This window comes from Macaca nemestrina, chromosome 17, assembly GCF_043159975.1.
Source record: "Macaca nemestrina isolate mMacNem1 chromosome 17, mMacNem.hap1, whole genome shotgun sequence".
NCBI classification, from domain to species: Eukaryota; Metazoa; Chordata; class Mammalia; order Primates; family Cercopithecidae; genus Macaca; species Macaca nemestrina.
In genome coordinates, this window is record NC_092141.1 from 90,757,139 (window position 1) to 90,777,465 (window position 20,327).

Genomic DNA, 20,327 nt, shown 5'->3' on the forward strand with positions numbered 1-20,327 from the left:
TACAGGCGCCCGCCACCGCAGCTGGTTAATTTTCTGTATTTTTGGTAGAGACGGGGTTTCACTGTGTTAGCCAGGATGGTCTCGATCTCCTGACCTCGTGATCCGCCCGTCTCGGCCTCCCAAAGTGCTGGGAATACAGGTGTGAGCCACTGCACCCGGCCTCAATAAGTATTAATTACCATTTTCTTTTTTTTTTTTGAGACGGAGTCTCGCTCTGTCGCCCAGGCTGGAGTGCAGTGGCGCGATCTCGGCTCACTGCAAGCTCCGCCTCCCGGGTTCACGCCATTCTCCTGCCTCAGCCTCCTGAGTAGCTGGGACTACAGGCGCCCACAACCGCGCCCGGCTAATTTTTTTTGTATTTTTAGTAGAGACGGGGTTTCACCGTGGTCTCGATCTCCTGACCTTGTGATCCGCCCGCCTCGGCCTCCCAAAGTGCTGGGATTACAGGCGTGAGCCACCGCGCCCGGCCTCGATAAGTATTAATTACCATTTTCATAAGAGCTTAACCCCCCTGAAAGAGGTCTCTGTTGCCTCACTTGTAGATTGGGATACTAAAACCTGCCCCACGGAGTTGCCAACACTGAACGACAGCAGATAGCGTGCGTGCACGCCAACGGTACACAGCAGATAGTGACGTGTGCGTACACGCCACTACACAGTAGTGACGTGTGTGCGTGCATGCTAACAGTACACTGCAGATAGTGACTTGTGCGTGCATGCCAACACTACCCAGCAGAGAGTGAAATGTGTGCGTGCACGCCAACAGTACACGGCAAATAGTGATGTGTGTGCGTGCACGCCAACACTACACAGCAGTTGGTGATGTGGGTGTGTGCACGCCAATGGTACACAGCAAATAATGATATGTGCGCATGCACACCAACACTACCCAGCAGATAGTGACGTGTGTGCACGCCAAGAGTACACAGCAGATAGTGACTTTGTGTGTGCATGTACACCAACGGTACACAGCAGATAGTGACGTGCGTGCGTTCATGCCAACACCACCCAGCAGATAGTGACATGTGCATGCACGCCACTACACAGCAAATAGTGACTTGTGTGTGCGCCTGCATGCCAACAGTACACAGCAGATAGCAACCTGTGTGTGCGCCAACGGTACCCAGTAGTGACGTGTGCGTGCACACCAACACTACCCAGCAGATAGTGACGTGTGCGCGTGCACGCCAACAGTACACAGCAGATAGATATGTGCGTGCACGCCAGTGATACACAGCAGATTGTGACGTGTGCACGTGCACGCCAACAGGACACAGCAGTGATATAGTGCTGTGTGCATGCCAATGGTACACAGCAGATTGTGACGCGTGTATACACACCAACGGTATAACATGCAGTGGTTGCAGTTGCCTCATTTTCCCAAGTCGCCCTCACTGCAGAAAGGGGAGTGTCTCCAGCTGCTTAGCCCAGCAGCCTCCAGGACCGGGTGAGGGTTGGAGGGCCCCAATGCTTTGCACGGACAAGGCAGTTTCCACTGCAGCAGGGCTGAAGGACCACAACCCTCTGGGATGGGGCCCCATGGTCAGCTCCCGCAGCCCACGGGAGAGGTGCCCTCTCTAGCAGCCCTTTATCTGCTCCTGAAGCTGAAAGGAGAGACCCCCACTTTGTGACTCCACTGAGTTCTCACCCCATTAGGCAAACTGCTGGGGTATAAGACCACTGTGTGCGAACTGCACAGCTGACCTCATTGGGTGGTCCACTGAAGAGGTGATGGGAGAGCAAGTTCGCTTCAGGGTCAGAGCTCTGGTCCCGGTGGGTGCACCTCCCCAGCCCTCAGGTAGGTTAGGCCCCCTCTCCTGCACCCCTCCCCCTCCTCACCCCTAATCTCCATCCCCCATGGGGTGCACCAGGCTGGAGAGTGCAGGGGTGGGGCCTCCAGCAACACCGTGGACTCAGTGCTCCCAACAGGCTCCCACCCTTCTACCCAGCACGTGCCTGGCCAGGCCGGCCCCCTCCTCTGAAGGGTTCTTGGCAGAAAGATCTCCAAATTGAAGGTTCCTGGTGGCACGCCCAGGTGCTGGGGCCATACCTGGCAGAGCTCCACCCCCTAGCTGTAGGTAGAGAAGGCTCGGATTCCAGAGCCCAGTCAGTGTAAGATGACCCAGGAGAGCCCAAATCAAGCCCGCATCTCAACACAAGCAGCTCCCTCGGCACCTCCTGTGTGCTACCCAGGGGTCCCAGCACCCGTGCAGGGGAGAGGCCTTTGGATCACCACAGCCCACACTCTGTACAGAGGGATAAACTGCTGCTGCTTTGCCTGGAGAGTAGCCATTTTTTTTTTTTTTTGAGATGGAGTCTCGCTCTGTCGCCCAGGCTGGAGTGCAGTGGCGCGATCTCAGCTCACTGCAAGCTCTGCCTCCCGGGTTCACGCCATTCTCCTGCCTCAGCCTCCTAAGTAGCTGGGACTACAGGTGCCCACCACCACACCGGGCTAAGATTTTTTGTATTTTTAGTAGAGACGGGGTTTCACCATGTTAGCCAGGATGGTCTCGATTTCCTGACCTCGTGATCTGCCCGCCTCGGCCTCCCAAAGTGCTGGGATTACAGGCGTGAGCCACCGCACCCGGCCCTTTTTTTTTTTTTTTGAGACGGGGTCTTGCTCTGTTGCCCAGGCTGGAGTGCAGTGGCTCAATCTTGGCTCACTGCAACCTCTGCCTCCCAGGTTCAAGCGATTCTCCTGCCTCAGCCTCCTGAGTAGCTGGGATTATAGGCGCCCACCACCACACCCGGCTAATTTTTGTGTTTTTAGTAGAGACAGGGTTTCACTGCTAGCCAGGATAGTCACAATCTCCTGACCTTGTGATCCACTCGTCACAGCCTCCCAAAGTGCTGGAATTACAGGCGTTAGCCACCGCGCCTGGCCTTTTCTTTAATAAACTTGCTTTAAAAAAAAAAAAAGAAAAAGAACCCAAAGGCCAGGCGCAGTGGCTCACGTCTATAATCCCAGCACTTTGGGAGGCTGAGGTGGGTGGATCACGAGGTCAGAAGTTTGCAACCATCCTGGCTAATACGGCAAAACCCCGTCTCTACCAAAAATACAAAAAATTAGCCGGGCGTGGTGGCGATCACCTGCAGTCTCAGCTCCTCGGGAGGCTGACGCAGGAGAATCATTGAACTTGGGAGGTGGAGGTTGCAGTGAGCCAAGATCACGCCGTTGCACTCCAGCCTGGGTGACAGAGCAAGACTCCATCCCAAAAACAAAACAAAACAAATCAAAAAACAGAAAACCCAGAGGGGTAAACTGTGGCAGGCTGGCCGCGTGCCAGGCCCCGGACTGCAGAGCCCAGGCTCCCCCACTCGAAGGCTGAGGGTCACGCTTGCCGTGTGGGGTTGAGCACCTTGTCAAGTGCGCCCACAAGGTGACTCATGGGGATAGAAGCACCGAGCACCGGGTCACCCAGGATGTAGGTAGTCATCATCACCTGAAGAAACCGAGGCTGAGACTCCAACCTGCTCATGGCCATGGTGTAGCAATGTCCTGGCCAGGGCTCAAGCCCACCCCTCCTCCTCCTGGAATCTAGGAACCCCACGTTTGAATGGGCCCCTCTTTGCGGGACCTGTGCTGGCCGTGGCAGCCTCCTGGAATCTAGGAACCCCACGTTTGAATGGGCCCCTCTTTGCGGGACCTGTGCTGGCCGTGGCAGCTGCTCCTGTACAGAAGGCACACACACAGAGGGGCCTTGTCCCTAGGACGCTCAGCGAGTGGAGGGCACATGGCATGAGGACCGTTGTGAGCTGCCCGCCCCTCATCCCCGTGGTAGTGTCCCCCAAGCTGCATCGGCTCGACAGTAGTGGGCAGCTTGGGTCACCCTAGCCTGGTGGGCACTGGAAACGCTCCTCAAAGGACTCACAGGCCCACAGGGGATAGGTAAGGCCATGTGTTTACAGGGAGTTGGCTCGGGGCTGGGTACTGCTGTGCACACTGGCTGCCAGGCAGAAGCTGGGTTGGTTTATTACTGGAACACCCTTCCCAGCTCCTCCTCCCCAGGGAGGCCGGCCCTGCGCCAGCATCTCCTGCACCAGCCCACCCACCAGGAGGCGACTGTGGGGCCACTCAAGCCCCGAACACTCTTCTGGGAAAGGGTGTTCCTGGAATAAATTCTGGTTTGGCTTCCAACAGGAGCAGGAATCGAGTTCCCTGTCTGGCCTGCCAGGGCGGCTTCCAGGTTTGAAGGTCAAGTGCACACAGCTCTCTCCTGGGCCGTGGCACCCCCTTCACCTGGTCAGGGGAGGAGCCCAGCGGCACCCCCTTCACCTGGTCAGGGGAGGAGCCCAGCGGCACCCCCTTCACCTGGTCAGGGGAGGAGCCCAGCGGCACCCCCTTCATCTGGTCAGGGGAGGAGCCGGCTCCTGGAGGGCCCACAGTACCCTAGAGGGTGGGTTCAGGGTGGCGCCTACTACCTCTGGGGCCCCCTGGGGAGCCCCTGTAGCAGAACAAGGGTGGGGGTATCAGGCAGCCCAGTCTCTCCCTCCAGAATGCCCTCCCCGCCACCACCTGCCCTAGGAGGCCTGACCACCCCCAGTGGCTTAGACTGAGAATTTCTGGGCTTGAGGAACTTCACCATGATCTGGGGTTTCCAGCCCTGCCCAGGAGCTGGCTGTGCATGCGTGCTGCAGGGGTAGAGGCCTGACAGACTGCCAAGAGGCCACGCCCAGTGCCGCTGCCTTTATTAACAGACCCTGGAGCTCCACAGCCACACAGACACTTGGCTTTCAGAGGGCACAGGAAGAAAAAGGGACCTGGTGACCCTCCCAGCATACCCCAGAGCCAAGACAGACCCAGCAGCAGCACCTCAGGGTCAGCCTGGGTGCCCCTACCCATGGGCCACTATGACCACAGATACCAGGAGGCCAGGCCTGGCTGCTGGGGACCCCCTTTGGGGGGCCCGGCAGTATCCTAGGCCCAAAGAGCTGGTGCCATCTTGAAGCTGATTCAGGGAACGGGCCAGGATGGACAGTAGGGGTAGGTGTGAGAAGCTCCCCAGCGTGTCCAGGCCACAGGAGCAGCAAGGGTCTGTGGGGGGGTCCCAGGTTGGATGGGGTGGGGCTGCCCTTGTCCTGTATCCTGGCCATTTCAAGGACAAAACCAGCCCAGTCCCAGCAGCCTGGGGGGCAGCAGAGGCTCCTTCTGCTCCCCTCCTGATTCTGCAGTGGCCAAGGACAGGAGGGTGAGGGAAGAGGAAAGAGGGCAGGCCAGGGTCCCTGGGGGCCAGGCAGCTTCAAAAACACAGCCAGGTGGCTGGGGGAGGGCAGGAGGGTGGGGAGGGCCCAGACCCCCATGATGGGGGCAGCCTGAGACCCCCCAAGGAGGAACGAGGGGACTTGGGAAGGAGAGGGAGGCCTCAGCCGTCAGTCACACCGGTGCTGCGGTCTGCAGCCCACTGGAGCAAGACACCCCCATCCCAGGAGCAGGGCCACAGGACAGGAGGGAGCCGACACCTCGCACCCTGATCTTCCAGAGGCCGGGGAGGGGCGCTGGGCGCTCTAGGACTTCTTGGCATCCTGCGTGCTCCGGCGCTTCAGGTCACTCAGGTCGATGGGCTTGAAGGCTGCCAGGGAACAACGCGGTAGGTGGTAGGCACAGGCCCCCCCTGCCTTTGAGGCCCAGCCTGCCGGCCCAGCCCTGCCCCCAGGTCAGCCCCCACTCACTCTTCAGGCTGGGGTTAGGGACCTTCTCCACATACTCCTCCACCAGACCCCGCTCGCCGCCCGGCACCTGGCTTCGCAGGTCTCGCTCCACGCCCTGCCAGGCTGCAGAGGCAGAGGGCAGTGTGCTCAGAGTCCCCTGCCCCAGGGGGTGGCGTCCACATCAGGAGAGTGCCTACCCTCAGCTCCTGCCCTCCCAGACCCTTCTCTCCCTCAGAAGTGTCCTCCATGCTCCCCCACAGCCCTCTGCCCACCCCAGCCTCACTCACCTGTAGACCCCATCCCTGCTCCTCCGGCAGGCCTGTCCCTTCCCCACAAGATGACCAGGACTGTGATCGAAGGGACCCCTATGACCCTACCCCAGGCTTCCCTGCGCCTCGGGGGCAGCACAACCTCCTCAGCTAGGCCTCTACCTTTCCCACCTCATCCACACACCTCCCCAGCCCCAACACATCACACAGTCCCCTAATCCCAGACAACCACCTCCTGGCCCATTCATGGCTGGGTGCGTGCCTGTCTGTCTTCAAAGGCCCCTCCCTTTCTCCAGCAAGCTCCTTTAGCACTGCTAGCATGGATGACTGCCTCCCAACGCGGCCTCTATCTGGGGCAAGGCCCACTCCCAGCCCCTCCTCCTGGGTTCCCCCATGATCAGAAGCAGGTCTCCTCTCCACACAGGGTCCCCTTGGCCACCCCCACCCGCCTGGGCCCTGAAGGCTGTGGACACAGTGATGGAGGAGCAGGGGCAGGGGCTGCAGGAGATTCCTCAGAAACCTGGGTCCTGGGCTGGGGGCAGAGCTGACTCTGTCAAGGACAGGGCAGGAGCTGGGTGTGGCAGGCGCACCCACCTTCGTAAATGAAGCGGACGTTCTCCTCGTGGGCTGGGGTGAAGATCTCGCTGCTGCTGGGTGGGGAGCGGGGGCTGCTGGTCCTCTTGCCGTTGTACACGACTCTGGAGACAGGGGAGCTGGGGGAGCCTGGCGCATGAGGCAGGGCACGCAGCAGGGTGGGAACCCACACCCCTGCCCCGGTGGAGACCACCCCACCTGCCTGAGACCCACCTGGTCATTGCGGGGGCGTCTGATCCTAGCGCTCCACCGCCAGATCCCCTCAGCCTCTGAAACAGAAGCCAGCGCAGGAGTGGGACGCAGGGCCACCCTCTCCAGCACGGGAGGAGGGGGAGGCACAGGGTACACCTGCCTCCTCCCTTCAGATGTGAACAAAGTGCATAGTCTCCCTGCCTACCAGGGGGTCCCCCACAGGCTGGGGTCCAGCCATGGGCAGCCAGTGGGCTCCAGGCAACCCCAGGAGCTATCAGGGAGCTGGCCAGAGCCAGCCAGACACACACACGACTTGAAGCAATCAAGCCCACTCAGCAGCCTGAGCTCTGCAAGATGTGGAGGCCTCAGCCCCAGCACCGGGAGCACCGTGGCCACAGCCCCTCCCGCCGCGGGCTGGTGGGACCGTCAGCATCTCTGATGTCTGGCTGCTTCTCACTGCAGCAGAGCGCCTGTAGCACCTGAGGAAACTGGCCCTGCTCTCCCTGGTGCAGGGCTGGGCACACAGCTTCCGCTGAGCCTTGATTTCCTTTCCGTAAAATGGGGATGAGCTTCCTAACGGTGATCCCAGCTCCACAGCACCTACCCAGACTCAGCTTCCTGGTTCCCTGGAGCATGAACCACATCAGCACCCTGCAGATGGAACCAAACTCCAACTCCCCTGGTGGGCAGAGGGGGTGACCCTGGAGGAAGCTGCCGGGCCTGACCTGTGACCAGGACCCTGGGCTGCTGCCCATTTACATCCTCTCAGCCCAGGGGAATCCACAGCTCTGGAGAAAGGGAGTCTATTTTGAGGCTCAGACGCCCACACTGGCAGGCTGGACAGTGTCCCCACTCCAGCTGAGGACACACAACCCCAAGGTGGGGAAGCCAACAGGGCTGGTCTCCAGCCTGCCCTGTTCCAGAGGGGGCAAATCCAGGTTCTCGGGGAAGGGAGTCCCAGGATTCCCAGGAGGGGGCTTTTAGCACAAGCGACTCCCCTGCCCACCCCAGGGACCAAGGCTGCAGATACTCCAGGGCACATGGCTGCTGCACTCACAGAGGGCCAGGAGCACTGAAGCTTCGAGTCCTCTCTGGCCCGTTCCACCTCATGTCAATGGTCCAGCCCTCAAACACCACATGCGATCAGAAGCCTACAGCTCAAGGGCAAAACCAGCAAAGAGCAGAAAACCAGCTCCCAGCCCTGGAACTCTGTGCCCCATCCCAGGCCAGGAGTGGGGTCCAAACAGGGCCAGGGGCTCCCCACCCATGGCAGCACCCAGTTTGCTCACAAAGTCACCTCTCCTTTCTTGGGACTCTGGGATCTCTCTGCCCAGTCCTCCTGCCAGGGACTCCAGCCCAAAAACACCAGAGAATGCAGGGAAAGGCCTGTTTGGGTTGAGGGTCCACAGGGACACGCTACCTGCTGGGAAGCTCCCGTTACAGAGAATGGCAGAGCTCAGGTTAACAGGTGGACTGGCCAGTCCCCTGCCTCGCCCCCTGCTGGCTCTCACCACTGACCGACTGCTGCTTGAGGGGTACCTGCCTCCCAGCCTGCCCTCCCCAGTGGCTCTTCTCCCCATGCATCCTCTGCCTCCAGTGGTGACTTGGCTTTTATGCAGCCACACCTTTGGCCTGGGGTCCCCTGCTGAGCTCGGTTGTCACTCCTGCCCCAGATCCCACTGATGGCCCCACATCCTCCCAAGCAACTACCCTTCCAGGGCTTCCTTTGCCTTGCTGCGTGCATGCAGGCAGGCGCACACACACACACACCTGCCCCCACACACCTTAGCTGAATACACCTGCCACACACACATGCCTACACACAACCGTCTGTGCCTGCACACACCGGTCTGTACATATCTGCCCACACACATGCTGCACACACCCATCTGAACACACCTGGTGTGGCAGCATGCACTTGTAGTCCCAGTGACTCAGAGGCTGGGGTGGGAGGACTGCTTGAGCCCAGGAGGTCAAGGCTGCAGTGAGCCAAGATCGTGGCACTGCACTCCAGTCCAGGCAACAGAGCAAGACCCTGTGTCAAAAAAAAAAAAAGGCCAGGCATGGTGGCTCATGCTTGTAATTGCAACACTTTGGGAGGTTGAGGCAGGTGGATCACCTGAGGTCAGGAGTTTGAGAGCAGCCTGGTGAACATGGTGAAATCCTATCTCTACTAAAAATACAAAAATTAGCTGGCTGTGGCAGGCACCACTACTCGGGAGGCTGAGACAGGAGAATTGTTTGAACCCGGGAAATGGAGGTTGCAGTGAGCTGAGATCGCACCAATGCACTCCAGCCTGGGTGACAGAGCAAGACTCCGACTCGGAAAAAAAAAAAAAAAAAAAAAAAAAAAAAAAAAAAAAAAAAGGCCGGGCCTGGTGGCTCACACCTGTAATTCCAGCACTTTGGAAGGCTGAGGCGGGTGGATCACAACGTCAGGAATTCAAGACCAGCCTGGCCAACATGGTGAAACCCTGTCTCTACTAAAAATACAAAAATTAGCCAGACATGGTGGTGGGTGCCTGGGGTCCCAGCTACTCAGGAGGCTGAGGCAGGAGAAGTACTCGAACCCGGGAGGTGGAGGTTGCAGTGAGCCGAGATCACACCACTGCACTCCAGCTTAGGTGACAGGGTAAAAGTCCGTCTCAAAAAACAAAAAACAAAAAAGGCCAGGCACAGTTGGCGGCCTATTAAAATCGGCCTGTAATCCCAACACTTTGGGAGGCTGAAGAGGGCAGATCACTTGAGCCCAAGAGTTCAAGACCTGGGCAACATGGCAAAATCCCATTTCTTTTTTTTTTTTTTTTTGAGACGGAGTCTCGCTCTGCCGCCCACGCTGGAGTGCAGTGGCCGGATCTCAGCTCACTGCAAGCTCCGTCTCCCGGGTTCCCGCCATTCTCCTGCCTCAGCCTCCCCAGTAGCTGGGACTACAGGCACCTGCCACCTCGCCCGGCTAGTTTTTTGTATTTTTTAGTAGAGACAGGGTTTCACCATGTTAGCCAGGATGGTCTCGATCTCCTGACCTCGTGATCCACCCACCTCGGCCTCCCAAAGTGCTGGGATTACAGGCTTGAGCCACCGCGCCGGGCCGCAAAATCCCATTTCTACAAAAACATAAAAACTTCGCCAGGAGTGATGGCTGAGGTGGTAGGATTGCCTGAGACTGCGAGGTGGAGGCTGTAGTGAGCTATGATCATACCACTGCACTCCAGCCTGGGTGACAGAACGAGACTCTGTCTCTAAATAAACAAATTTAAAACCCCATAAACATATACACCTATTGTGCACCCATACCTTTTTTTTTTTTTTTTTTGAGACGGAGTCTCGCTCTGTTGCCCAGGCTGGAGTGCAGTGGTGAGATCTCGGCTCACTGCAAGCGCCACCTCCTGGGTTCACGCCATTCTCCTGACTCAGCCTCCTGAGTCGCTGGGACTACAGGCGCCCGCCACCGCGCCTGGCTAATTTTTTGTATTTTTAGTAGAGATGGGGTTTCACCGTGTTAGCCAAGATGGTCTTGATCTGACCTCGTGATCCGCCCGCCTTGGCCTCCCAAAGTGCTGGGATTACAGGCTTGAACCACCGCGCCTGGCCACACCCATACATTTTTTAGGTCAATGAGGAGTCCCGTTTGCCTCCTCTTGTTAGTAGAAGAAATTTACCCACACCCTCAACACCACAGGCTGTGTCCTCTAAGTCTTCCCAGACAGGAGGAGCCCTTCCCACCTCTTCCTACTTCTTCCTACTTCCTCCAGCTCAGCAATCCCCAGGGCCTGCCCGCTGCCCCCTTCCCCCCTCAACCCTGCACATATAGCCCCAGGCTTTCCAGCTCAGTGACCCCCCAGACCTCATGCTGGCCCCACCCCTGCACACATAGCCCCAGGCTTTCCAGCTCAGCGACCACCCCCAGGCCTCATGCTGGCTCCATTCCTGCACACATAGCCCCTGGCTTTCCTGGATGTGCCAGCAGTTCCCAAGAGGCCAGGGACCTGTTGTCCCCCTGGAAGCAAAAGAAACGGTTCTGCCGTTCACTCAGCCTCACTGCCTCCTGGGGCTCTGCCCAATTCTTCTGGGTCAATTTCTTCTGGGTCAGAATTGCCCAATTCTGACCCCGAAGAAATTTTCCATTAAAAATCAAGTATCTGGCCGGGCGTGGTGGCTCACGCCTGTAATCCCAGCACTTTGGGAGGCTGAGGTGGGCGGATCACAAGGTCAGGAGATCGAGACCATGGTGAAACCCCGTCTCTACTAAAAATAGAAAAAAATAGCCGGGCGCAGGGGCGGGCGCCTGTAGTCCCAGCTACTCGGGAGGCTGAGGCAGGAGAATGGCGTGAACCCGGGAGGCGGAGCTTGCAGTGAGCCGAGATTGTGCCACTGCACTCCAGCCTGGGCGACAGAGCAAGACTCCGTCTCAAAAAAAAAAAAATAAATAAAAATAAAAAATAAAAAATAAATAAAAATCAAGTATCTGTGCACACTCTATGACCCAGCCATTCTGCTCCTAGGTACCTACAGCCAAGACGCACACAAGGACAGCTGGAGAATTTCCACTTGTAATTACCAAGGGAAGAGCCACCGCCGAAGGGTATCAGTGCACACCTGGCCTATTCCCATACGGGAATCAGCATCCGGAGGGGGCACCACAGCCCCTGCAGCAGACCGACACCAAGTACAAGAGGCAGGACCTGAGGGGCCACAGACAGGCCCTGAGACACACAGCACGGGAGGAAGCTGCAGAGGGCCGAGGCACAGACAGAACCAGAGCCAGGGCCAGGACGGTGTCTGTGACGGCAGGAAGGAGCCCTCCACGGAGACGGCTGGAGGTCAAGCGAGCTCTGACCCGAGAGGTCACCATGGAGCCACAATGAGAAGGCCTCCAACAACCTTAGCGGGGCGGCCAAGCACAGTGAGGCACACAGCTGAGTGGGGAGGGCAGGAAGTGTGGCTGGCAGGCAGCTCAGCCCTAGCTTAGGCCCAGTGGGCAGAGGCTGGTGTCTGGCTAAGCAGGGGGAACCCTGAGGCACAACATGCATGCATCCCTGAGATGGTGGATGTGGAGGGACCCAGGACCACAGTGGGTGAGAGTGAGCAGGGGACAATGGTACAGGCCCAGAGAAGCGCCGGGGACAGCCTGAAAAGACTTAGCACACGGCAGATGGCCACCTGAGGTGGCGGCCCCTGAGCCAGCAGGACACTGACCTGTTGCTCAGCTGCCCAGGTAAAGGGGAGTGGTGGCCTGACCGAGGCTGACCATAGGTGAAGGGTGGGAGGGAGGGGGCTCCATTCAACCCAGAGAGACAGCCCCACTTCAGAGGTCTCGAGACCCTACCCAGCCCAGCTCCCCAGCCTTCATCCCACCTGGGCCACCACCAGGGTGAGAGCAGCGAGGGAGGGTCAGGCAATGCCTCAGTCCCGTTCTCCTTCCCTCTTTCAGTCAGAATGAAGACCGAGCGTGCCGATGTCCCGGCCACAGCCCTGTACTCCTCGGTCGCTACACCACGCCCCACTGCCTCTGAGAGTTTTCCTTCATAGTTTTCATATTTTAATATCTTTGAAACTGGGTTGTACCTGACGATTGCTAACACGTCTGAGTTTAACCAATGGTGGTTTTTCTTTCTCAGTGTACTGTGAAATATAGCGCAGCTCATAATATAGCGCATGAAATATAGCATAGCTGGGGTCTCACATGGGAGGACCCTTGATGACACTCTCCTGGCCCAGGACCACCCTTCCAGAGCCCCTCAAGCTACACAGTATTTAGGTACTTTCTCCCCTTCCCCTCAAAGTCTTCCACACCCCATGCCACTCCACCCCACCCCACCCAGGGCTAGAATAACCTCTGGTTCCAGACCCCCAGTGTCAGCACGGGTGGACACAGATGTCTACATGATCTTCCTGATACCCTTTCCCCAAGTCACTTACCACTAGGGTGTCACCCAGGCCCTCTGCTGCCATCAAGCCCACTGTCCAGCCCCAACTTGTTTCATCAGGTGTCACCTGCTGCTCCACTCCTGCCCCAACAGCCTTTGCCACAGGACCACCTGCCACCAGCCACCCAGAGTGCAGGTGACCTGCAGGTCTGTGCATTCTGCAGGGCCTGACCGCCTACTTCTGTGGCTGTCCAGCCTACAGGGCCTGGCCTACTGGGCTGCAGGTATTACCCTACTCTGGGGCCCCAGGAAAGCTCCTCTGAGCCTCGGCATCCTCATTCAAAGTGATGCAGCCCACAGGGATGCTCGCCTGCTCCAATAGGGACAGAAGCACAGCCATGGGAAGCGAGCAGCTCAGTGAGGTCTCTGTGGCTCCTTATCCAATACAATGATGGACAGGACAAGCATGTGCCACATCGTTCAACTAGATGCTGTTAAGAACGAAAGGGGGCCGGGCGCGGTGGCTCAAGCCTGTAATCCCAGCACTTTGGGAGGCCGAGACGGGCGGATCACTAGGTCAGGAGATCGAGACCATCCTGGCTAACAGGGTGAAACCCCGTCTCTACTAAAAAATACAAAAAAAAGCTAGCCGGGCGACGTGGCGGGCGCCTGTAGTCCCAGCTACTCGGGAGGCTGAGGCAGGAGAATGGCGTAAACCCGGGAGGTGGAGCTTGCAGTGAGCTGAGATCCAGCCACTGCACTCCAGCCCGGGGACAGAGCGAGACTCCGTCTCAAAAAAAAAAAAAAAAGAACGAAAGGGGCCAGGCGCAGTGGCTCATGCCTGTAATCCCAGCACTTTGGGAGGCCGAGGCAGGCAGATCACGAGGTCAGGAGACCGAGACCATCCTGGCTAACACAATGAAACCCCGTCTCTACTAAAAATACAAAAAATTAGCCAGGCGTGGTGGTGGACGCCTGTAGTCCCAGCTACTCAGGAGGCTGAGGCAGGAGAATGGCGTGAACCCAGAAGGTGGAGCTTGCAGTGAGCCGAGATCGTGCCACTGCACTCCAGCCTGGGCGACAGACTCCGGTGGCTCACACCTGTAATCCCAGCACTTTGGGAGAGGCGGGCGGATCACCTGAGCTCAGGAGTTCGAGACCAGCCTGGTCAACATGGAGAAACCCTATGTCAACTAAAAATACAAAAATTAGCCAGGCGTGGTGGCAGCTGCCTGTAATCCCACCTACTCGGGAGGCTGAGGCAGGAGAATCGCTTGAACTCTGGAGGCAGAGGTTGCAGTGACCCGAGATCGCGCCATTGCACTCCAGCCTGGGGTAAAAGAGTGAGACTTTGTCTCAAAAAAAAAGAAAAAGAAAAAGAAAAAAGAAAGGGGCTAGGTGTGGTGGTAATCCTAGCACTTTGGGAGGCCAGGAGTTCAAGACCGGCCTGGGAAACATAGAAAGAGCCCCATCTCTACCAGGTGTGGTGACTCACGCCTGCAATCCCAGCACTCTGGGAGGCTGAGGTGGGTAGATTACCGGAGGTTAGGCGTTTGAGACCAGCCTGGCCAACATGGTGAAACCCCATCGCTACTAAAAAAAAAAAAAAAAAAAAAAAAAAAAATTAGGCAGGGTGCAGTGGCTCAGCTTGTAATTCCAGCACTTTGGGGGGCCGAGGTGGGCGGATCACCTGAGGTCAGGAGTTCGAGACCAGCCTGGCCAACATACAGCGAAACCCCATCTCTACTAAATAATACAAAAATTAGCTGGGCGTGGTAGCACATGCCTGTAGTCCCAGCTATTTGGGAAGCTGAGGCAGGAGAATCACTTGAATCCAGGAAGTGGGGGTTACAGTGAGCCGAGATCACGCCACTGCACTCCAGTCTGGGCAACAGAGCGAGACTGTATCTCAGAAAAAGAAAAAAAAGTTAGCCAGGCATGGTGGTATGCACCTGTAATCCCAGCTTCTAAGGAGTCTGAGGCAGGTAAATCACTTTAAACCCGGGAGGCGGAGGTTGCAGTGAGGGGAGATCATGCCACTGCGCTCCAGTTTGGAAGACAGAGACAGAGCAAGACTCCATCTCAAAAAAAAAAAAAAGGCCGGGCGCGGTGGCTCAAGCCTGTAATCCCAGCACTTTGGGAGGCCGAGACGGGCGGATCACGAGGTCAGGAGATCGAGACCATCCTGGCTAACACGGTGAAAACCCGTCTCTATTAAGAAATACAAAAAACTAGCCGGGCGAGGTGGCGGGCGCCTGTAGTCCCAGCTACTCGGGAGGCTGAGGCCAGAGAATGGCGTAAACCCGGGAGGCGGAGCTTGCAGTGAGCTGAGATCCGGCCACTGCACTCCAGCCTGGGTGACAGAGCGAGACTCCGTCTCAAAAAAAAAAAAAAAAAAAAAAGTGCCCCATCTCTGCTCTCTGCCCTCAAAAAAAAAAAAAAAAAAAAAGAATGAAAGGGATGCTGTTGATTATTAAGCATGAAACAACTCTTCTGGGAAAACTGGAATGTAGAATCAGCCCACTCCTAGGGAGGTGGAGGCACAGAAAAGCACTGGGGACGGAAAGAAGAGACTGCCACCAGCCACGCAAACACTTGTCAGGGACTAAGGGCAGGGCAGCCACCACACTGGGTCCTCCTTACACACACTGCCCATGTCCCCACAGCTGGGCCAGAAAGACACCAGTTCGGCGCTGAAGGAGCCTGCCACCAAGTAGCGGTGCCCCTGCCAGGGCCTCCAGGGCTACAGCAGTTGGGGCTCGGCCCGAATGCTGCAGCTGGCCTCAGCCTCCCCAAAGCCTGCCTCCACTCTGCCTGCACCTCACAGCAGGTTTCCGGACTCCCTGAAAGCCCCATTCCCCACTGATACCCGTGTGGCTTTGCTCAGACACTGGCCCTCCCTCCAGATAGGGAGGGCAGTCTTATTGGGTAGAACTATATAGAACCTTCCTCCTCCAGGGGACCCAAGGGCTTCAGAGACTTCCTGGTGGGGAGGGGACAGAACCCCAGTCTCTGGCCTCTCAGTCTCAAATTCTTTCCCCCACACACAGCCACATGCCTAAGAACAGGACATGAGGTAACACTCCAGCAACGTGACAATATTGTGAGGTTCCAGAGTTAGAATCAGTGACGCCATCGCTATTCGGTGCTCCTCTGGAGTTTCTGAGATTCAAAGTTGCTAAGACTCCACTTTATCTTCGTGTTCTGTGTCTTTTTCAGCCAATCAGGCTAGAACATGATCTACTACCCAAGCAGGCGCACAAGGATACCGCTGTCACAGCTGATACACTGGCATCTCGTGGTTCCTTGAAGACCCCCGGAGAAAGCCTCTAAGTGTTGCCCCACCTCCTCACCCTCTCCCCTGGGTGGTGGCAGCAACAGACTAAGCATGTGCGCCCTCCTCCCCATCCTGATCCCACTCAAACCACAACCTCCCCTGACTCGCCCCAGATCCAGCCCCGTCTTTTAGGAAGAGTTGGCTCTTCTTCACGTCCCACCTCCCACCCTCTCTACATCTTCTCGCCACATCCCACCCAAAGTCCACTCACTGGTCCCCGTTTACATCTCAAGGCCTTTGGTCAAGCAGTGTTCTCTGCCCATAACTATCCTACTCATCCTTGGGGGTCCAGCTCAAAGACCACCTTTCTGCGACGGCTACCCTGGGGCACGACGGAGAGAAGCACAGCCCGTGCCCCGTGTGGCTGCCGCCCCCGCGGTCACAACCACCGCCCAGTGAGTGCCTCGAAGGCAGGCGGAGGCCCGGTTCTCCCCGTTAGGCCCAGCACCACTGCCTGGGTAGACGGGAAAGCGGGCAAGGCCGGAAAATGGACAGAAGAATGCGCACGGCCCGGCCCACGGGGCTCCGAGAGTCGGAGGCATCCTCAGGCACGGTCCCTCCGGGAGAAAGCGGGGCTCTGTCAGCCCCAGAGCCCCGACGGTGGCAGAAGGCGGGCCGTCCGCGAGCGTGCGGCCGCGCTGGGTCCCCGGCCCCTGCCCCAGCCTGGGCGGGAAAGGCGCTCAGTCCGAGTCGCGCCCTCCCCACGCGCGCTCCCAAGTGCCCCGCGGGCCGCGCCCTCCTGCAGGTGCCGGGCAAGGAACGCGGGCCCCTCCCTCGGACCCCGGCCACTCGGCCACTCCCCTGCGCCCGGCCCCGCCCGGCCCTGCAGGGCACCCGCGGCAGCCCGGCGACACCAGGGCGGGGCCCAGCCGCGCCCGCCCCGCCCCGTCCCCGCCGCCCGGCGCCGCACCCGCCTCACCTCACCCCGACCCGCCGCCACCGCCTCTTCCAGCTGGGAGGCCCCGCCGGAAATGACGCCACCGCCGGCTGCGCAGGCGCAGACGCAGCGCGCTCCCACGTGACCGCCCGGTACGCGGAGGGCGGGGGCGGCCGGGATTCCCGGGCGGGGTCGGGGCTCGTGGCGGCAGCTCTGGGCCGGCCCGGCCTGGACGGTGAGCGCCGCTGGCCACCGGCAGCGGCGGGAGCCCAGTAATCAGGACACCACCACAAGCACCACCTGTGTAGACCCAGGCCCCCTCACCTGGGAGTCACGTTTATTGAAAAAGTAAAAAGTGTCACAGTAAAAAATTCACCTGGAGACAAAGCCAGGCCTAGGAGGGGTGGCGTGGTCGTGGAGGGACGGGTCCGGCCGCCCCTGGCCCACGGGTGGGGCACGTGCTGGCCCCGGGGCGACGCGCGGCTTCCCCAGGGAGGCGGCCCTGGGCGCGGGGGCGGGCGGGCAGAGCTGGCTCAGTCCATCGTGGCCCCTTTGAAGAGCTCCACCAGCTCCTTGAAGTCCGGGTCGATGAGGTCGGAGGGCAGGTCGCCATCGTCGTTGGCTGCGTCCCTGTCCGCTCCCAGGGAGATAAGGTACCTGGGGTGCAAAGTCGCCCTGGCTGAAGCGGGGAGGAGCCGGGAGAGTGCTCGCCCCCACCCAGGTCAGAGGGCCAGAGTCCTGGGGTCACCTGTGTGTCCCCCAGCTTCGGGTCTCAATGTCCGGGTAGGGTGAGGAGGAAGAAACCTGACCCTTTGGAAGCTGTGGCCAGCTTTTCAAGTTGGCTCTGTTGAGGACAAGGGCAGAAACAGGATTCCAGAAGCTTTTAGGGTTTGTAGGGTTCTTTTTTTGTTGTTGTTGCCGCTGTTTTTAGAGACAGAGTTTCGCTCTTATCACCCAGGCTGGAGTGCAGTGGCATGATCTCCACTCAGGGCAACCTCCGCCTCCCGGGTTCAAGCAATTCTCCTGCCTCAGCCTTGAGTATCTGGGATTACAGGCATGCGCCACCACGCCCGGCTAGTTTTGTATTTTTAGTAGTGAAGGGGTTTCTCCATGTTGGCCAGGCTGGTCACGAACTCCTGACCTCAGGTGATCCGCCCACCTCAGCCTCCCAAAGGGCTGGGATTACACGCCTGAGGCACCGTGCTCAGCCCGTATGGTTCTTGCCTACACCACCAGGACCACATTTTGGGGCCCACATCCTGGGGGCCCACTGAGGCCTGGAGGGGTCGAGTTCAACCCTGTGTAGACCCAGGCCCCCTCACCTGGCTATGTCGGGGTACCCGTCGCTGCAGGCAATGTGCAGGGGTGTCCAGCCCGCCTCATCTCGCTGGTGAATGTCGGCTCCGTATTTGACCAGCAGCTTCACGCATTCCAGGTTTCCAGACAGCACGGCTTCATGCAAGGCGGCCAGGCCTGGGCAGGGAGGAAGGGAGGGGTCAAGACTGAGCCTCAGGTCGGGTCCTCCTTGCTGGCTTCCACCCCACCCCACAGCCCCTGGCCAGCTCTTCCAGGGCTTGCTCACCTGAGGGATGTATCGTGGCCAGGGAGACTTTCTGAGCCCGGATGAAACGCCGCACCTGCTCCAGGTCACCCTGACGGATGTGGTCCAGGAACAGAACATCATTAGGGAAACGCACGCTGCGATCAGCCAGCATCCGTCGCCGCCGCTGCCGTGGGCTGTAGCGGGCATAGCGGGCAGTTCTGCTAGGCATCTTGGGCGCTGTGGGGCAGGCTGCCCCTGGGGATCCTACTGCGCTGGGGTTAATAATGTGTCCGGCCCCGACCAGATCAGCTTGAGGGCTCCTGTCGGACGAGCCCCGGTCTCTGACTTGCTTATATAGGGCTCAGGGGCTATATAAAGCTGCACGGTCATCCTCCCCGGCGCGAGGGGCTGAAACTGAGCTGCACCCCCGCCCCGCGCCCCAGATCATGTTTAGTGACTCATCTTTCAGCCCACCTGTCACCGTGCCCGGCCAAAGGGGTCAGATCATTCCTGCCTGTCGTTCCCTGCCGCACAGCTGGACCTAGAAGGTGCCTTACTGAGGGTGGGAGGAGGCACTGGTGCAGAGCCCATGAGATAGCTAGGAATGCGAGGTCAAGGGCACAGTAGGTACCAAGGTCATTGGAAGGGCTTGCTCTCTACCTCCTGGAGAGTGAGGGGCGGCCACCCCCTCCACGTCTGCAGAAGCACAAGTCCACCGTGCCATGGGGAAACAGGTCTGAGCCCCAGCGGCTACCCCGTCTACATCTCCAGAAGCACAGGTCCACTGTGCCATGGGGTAACGGGCCTGAGCCCCTCCATCTCCCTACCTGTCAGTTTTCACCTTCTAGCGTGGCTTGCCTCACTCTCAAGTTTTCCCAAAACTACTCTGATGCCCAAGGCGGGTGGATCACAAGGTCTGGAGATCGAGACCATCCTGGCTAACACGGCGACAAAAACTACTCTGATGGTGCTGGCTCCTGCCCAGAAACCCCCCAGGCATCCTTGGCTGGGATCTCAGTGCCTCAGGCCCCTGCTCAGTCAGTCCTGCGACCCTTCCTCCACATGCCTGGCTCCCCTGCCTCACATCCCTGCAGGGGCAGGGTGTTCCCTACACACTCATGGGTTCACCCTGCACGGTGTCTCTGCATTCCAGGTTTGACACACGTACTCACACTTAAGGTGGTGTCCAGTTAGCTCTCCACGTTCAGGGACCATCACACCCTGGGTGGTGTGCTCTCTCTGCCCTGCCTCTGTGATCTTACTTTTAGAAGCACAGCCAAGGGATTTATTTATTTATTTATTTTATTTATTTATTTTATTTTATTTATTTATTTTTTTTTTTGAGACGGAGTCTCGCTCTGTCACCCAGGCTGGAGTGCAGTGTCGCGATCTGGGCTCACTGCAAGCTCCGCCTCCCGGGTTCACGCCATTCTCCTGCCTCAGCCTCCCGAGTAGCTGGGACTACAGGCGCCCACAACCGCGCCCGGCTAATTTTTTGTATTTTTAGTAGAGACGGGGTTTCACCGTGGTCTCGATCTCCTGACCTTGTGATCCGCCCGCCTCGGCCTCCCAAAGTGCTGGGATTACAGGCGTGAGCCACCGCGCCCGGCCTATTTATTTTTTTTTAAGATGGAATCTCGCTTTGTCACCCAGGCTGGAGTGCAGTGGCGCAATCTCGGCTCACTGCAAGCTCCACCTCCTGGGTTCACACCATTCTCCTGTCTAAGCCTCCCAAGTAGCTGGGACTACAGGCGCACGCCATCACACCCAGCTAATTTTTTCGTATTTTTAGTAGAGACGGGGTTTCACCGTGTTAGCCAGGATGGTCTCGATCTGCTGACCTTGTGATTCGCCCACCTCGGCCTCTCAAAGTGCTGGGATTACAGGTGTGAACCACCGCGCCTAGCCAAGGGAATTTTTAAAACTCATGTTCCAACAGGCTCTTCATTGCTGGCTGCCTTTACTTTTGCAACAGCCCCAGTGGAGGTCCAAAGTGGGG

General features: G+C 58.5%; 2 protein-coding genes across 5 annotated transcripts; both read right to left on the minus strand.

The window, feature by feature from the left end:
• Window positions 1-4,672: 4,672 nt before the first annotated feature.
• On the minus strand, window positions 4,673-16,916 carry LOC105469310 (MAPK regulated corepressor interacting protein 1). 4 transcript variants are annotated; one of them, XM_024788838.2, is made up of 6 exons: window positions 16,828-16,880; window positions 8,604-8,739; window positions 6,726-6,781; window positions 6,513-6,631; window positions 5,671-5,772; window positions 4,673-5,570 (listed from the first exon to the last, which is right to left on the minus strand). In XM_024788838.2, the coding sequence occupies exons 2-6, from the start codon at window positions 8,616-8,618 to the stop codon at window positions 5,506-5,508; spliced, it is 357 nt and encodes a 118-aa protein (XP_024644606.1). In that variant the 5' UTR covers window positions 8,619-8,739; window positions 16,828-16,880; the 3' UTR covers window positions 4,673-5,505. The 4 variants fall into 4 exon arrangements, with proteins under 4 accessions (XP_024644606.1, XP_011718516.1, XP_070937936.1 ...); XM_011720214.2 differs by lacking the exon at window positions 8,604-8,739 and having other exon boundaries at window positions 16,828-16,916; XM_071081835.1 differs by lacking the exon at window positions 8,604-8,739 and having other exon boundaries at window positions 16,833-16,865.
• A 170-nt stretch (window positions 16,917-17,086) lies between these two features.
• On the minus strand, window positions 17,087-18,670 carry LOC105469311 (protein phosphatase 1 regulatory subunit 27). The gene is made up of 3 exons (XM_011720216.3): window positions 18,368-18,670; window positions 18,108-18,258; window positions 17,087-17,442 (listed from the first exon to the last, which is right to left on the minus strand). Exons 1-3 carry the CDS (start codon window positions 18,555-18,557, stop codon window positions 17,319-17,321), a joined length of 465 nt encoding a protein of 154 aa, XP_011718518.1. The 5' UTR covers window positions 18,558-18,670; the 3' UTR covers window positions 17,087-17,318.
• Between the last annotated feature and the right edge of the window lie 1,657 nt (window positions 18,671-20,327).